Source organism: Oncorhynchus tshawytscha, linkage group LG22 (genome assembly GCF_018296145.1).
Source record: "Oncorhynchus tshawytscha isolate Ot180627B linkage group LG22, Otsh_v2.0, whole genome shotgun sequence".
Classification (NCBI taxonomy): domain Eukaryota; kingdom Metazoa; phylum Chordata; class Actinopteri; order Salmoniformes; family Salmonidae; genus Oncorhynchus; species Oncorhynchus tshawytscha.
The window spans coordinates 17,627,158-17,630,034 of record NC_056450.1 but is presented as its reverse complement, the minus strand read 5'-3'; the positions used below and the strand labels follow the sequence as shown (position 1 = coordinate 17,630,034).

The 2,877-nt window shown below is 39.6% G+C and overlaps 1 protein-coding gene across 1 annotated transcript in view; it reads right to left on the bottom strand.

Annotated features, from left to right (window-relative positions):
• Positions 1-613: 613 nt before the first annotated feature.
• LOC112221436 (class II histocompatibility antigen, M beta 1 chain-like) overlaps positions 614-2,877 on the bottom strand; it is a 6,712-nt gene continuing 4,448 nt past the window's right edge. Inside the window, 2 exon segments of the mRNA XM_024383586.2 lie at positions 614-1,209; positions 1,324-1,371. Coding sequence (XP_024239354.1) covers position 1,209; positions 1,324-1,371 — 49 coding nt within the window. The 3' untranslated portion in view covers positions 614-1,208.

The following is a 2,877-nucleotide window of genomic DNA, read 5'->3' as shown; positions in this document are numbered from 1 at the left end:
TATATATATATATATATATATATATATATATATATATATACACAATAAAATATGTTGTGTATACATGAATGAATAAAAGGAGACTTATTTGAGGTGTGTTAATGACACACGTCTTGTGTGCACATGGTGCACTCTACTATTCCAGAATAGCATGTATTTCCACACAGTTGCTTGGAGAATAGCAGGAATGTTATGTTATGATGTTCTGGAGAGAGGAGGGCTGATGGGAAATCATTAACCATACACCCTCTGTCAGAGAGAGAGCAACACATTCTCAGTAATTACTTTTATCTATGGGCATATAACTAGTAGATAAACCTTTTGGAGTGACATGAGCAGTTGTGTAGTACAGTCCTTCTCTTGTCCTATTTTCAGGTCAACGATTAACCAAAATAACACAGGCATAATCCCTATAAATTAGTGGTGGCTTAATCCTCCTTGGTGGTTTTAGGATACTTAGGTCAGTGATACACTACCTTCTGCCACATACTCAGCGAGAGAATATAGTGATTCAAATTGGATGGGGTGTTGAGCCGTATTGTCAACTTGCACCTCCATCAATTATAGATTATTCTGAACCATTTCAGATGAATAAGCATGGATTGATTTATTTGACAATTTAAGAAACACATATTATACAGCCAGTACATTTACTATTATTTACATTTTATGGTATCAAATCTAACACAATACAATTATAGATTATTTTTCATTGGACTTATTTCCATTGTGGTCATTATTCAATAATAGGCAGACACGGCAAGACTGGCAATACACTACAGCTTATAGGCCACAGTTCCAGATATCAGACTTAAATGAGGACTGTAGCAATCATTAAAAGTTCATGGTGCAATACAATGGATGGACTCATTGTTTAACATTGTATTTGATTTGTCTTATGAAATTGTACATATACATACATATATATATATATATTTTAAAGGTCAAATTAAAAAAATAAAAGACTTGTATGTTGATGAAATCAATCACAGTTTAGGCTATCCCTGTGCCATTAACCATATTAGTGAGTTACCCTGGAACATTGCTGGAGTGAAAAGCTTGCTTGAGGATTAGTTATGGATTTGTTCATTTTACTTTTGAAATAGGTGACCATCATCCAATTCCTTTCATATTCAGCAGAGATATGAGTATAGTAGTATAAAGAATCTGTTGATTCTGTCTCTAAAGAGGAGTTGCTCTGTTCTGTCTCTGGAAGAGAATGGTTAACACAATATGATGAGTAATATTGGACAGGAATTATTGAGTACAAGCCTTAATGATATGGTATAGAGACAAAGTAAAAACATTTTTTAACATACTTACCAGTAACTTTGGCAGCAGAGTATATATGTCCAGAAAATGTAGGAACGCCTAGAAAAACACATTGACACAGGTAGATCACCAATGGGACATGTCATATTGCCCACAAATAATACATTGTTGATAAAGATGCTTAACAGGAAAAGATAATCATCCTGTAAACGTTTTTTATTAGAATCCCCATTAGCTGTTGTGAAAGCAACAGCAGCTACTCTTCCTGGGGTCCACACAAAACATGAAACAATAATAGACAAGAACAGCTCAAAGACAGAACTCCATACATTTAAAAACAGCACACACAACCTACATATCAATACATACACACAAAATATCTAGGTTAAATAGGGGAGAGGCTTTGTACTGTGTGGTGTTGCTTTATCTGTTTTTGAAACCGGGTTTGCGGTTCATTTGTGCAATATGAGATGGAAGGGAGTTCCATGCAAAAATGATTCTATATAATACTGTACACTTTCTTGAATTTGTTCTGGATTTGGGGACTATGAAAAGAACCCTGGTGGCTTGTTTGGTGGGGTAAATGTGTGTGTGTCAGAGCTGTGTGTAAGTTCACTATGTAAACAATTTAGAATGTTCAACACATTAATGTTTCATATAAAAATAAGAAGTGACGCAGTCAGTCTCTACTCAACTCTTAGCCAAGAGTTTGCATAGTATTTATTTTTGCCCTCTGTTTACAATGGACGTGCCGCTCTGTTCTGGGCCAGCTGCAGCTTAACTTGGTCCTTCTTTGCAGCACTTGACCACATGATTGGACAATAAATCAGGATAAGACAAAACTAGAGCCTGCAGGACTTGCTTTTTGGAGTGTGGTGTCAGAAAAGCAGAGCATCTCTTTATTATGGACGGACCTCTCCCTATCTTTACAACCCTTGAATCTATATGTTTTGACCATGACCATTTACAATCCAAGGTAACACCAAGTAATTTAGTCTCCTCAGCATGTTCAACAGCCAGATTCAGCTGAGGTCTAGAGTATGATTTGTACCAAATACAATGCTCTTACTTTTAGAGATGGGACCAGTTTATTACTGGCCACCCATTCTAAAACTTTCTGCAACTCCTTGTTAAGGGTTTCAGTGACTTCATTAGCTGTGGTTGCTGACACGTACACTACCGTTCAAAAGTTTGGGGTCACTTAGAAATGTCCTTGTTCGCAGTGGTTAAGGGCACTGCATTGCAGTGCCAGCTGTGCCACCAGAGACTCTGGGTTCGCGCCCAGGCTCTGTCGCAACCGGCCGCGACCGGGAGGTCCGTGGGGCGACGCACAATTAGCCTAGCGTCGTCCGGGTTAGGGAGGGTTTGGCCGGTAGGGATGTCCTTGTCTCATCGCGCACCAGTGACTCCTGTGGCGGGCCGGGCGCAGTGCACGGTGCATGGTGTTTCCTCCAGCACATTGGTGCGGCTGGCTTCCGGGTTGGATGCTTGCTGTGTCAAAAAGCAGTGCGGCTTGGTTGGGTCGTGTTTCGGAGGACACATGACTTTCGACCTTCGTCTCTCCCGAGCCCGTACGGGAGTTGTAGCGATGAGACAAGATAGTAG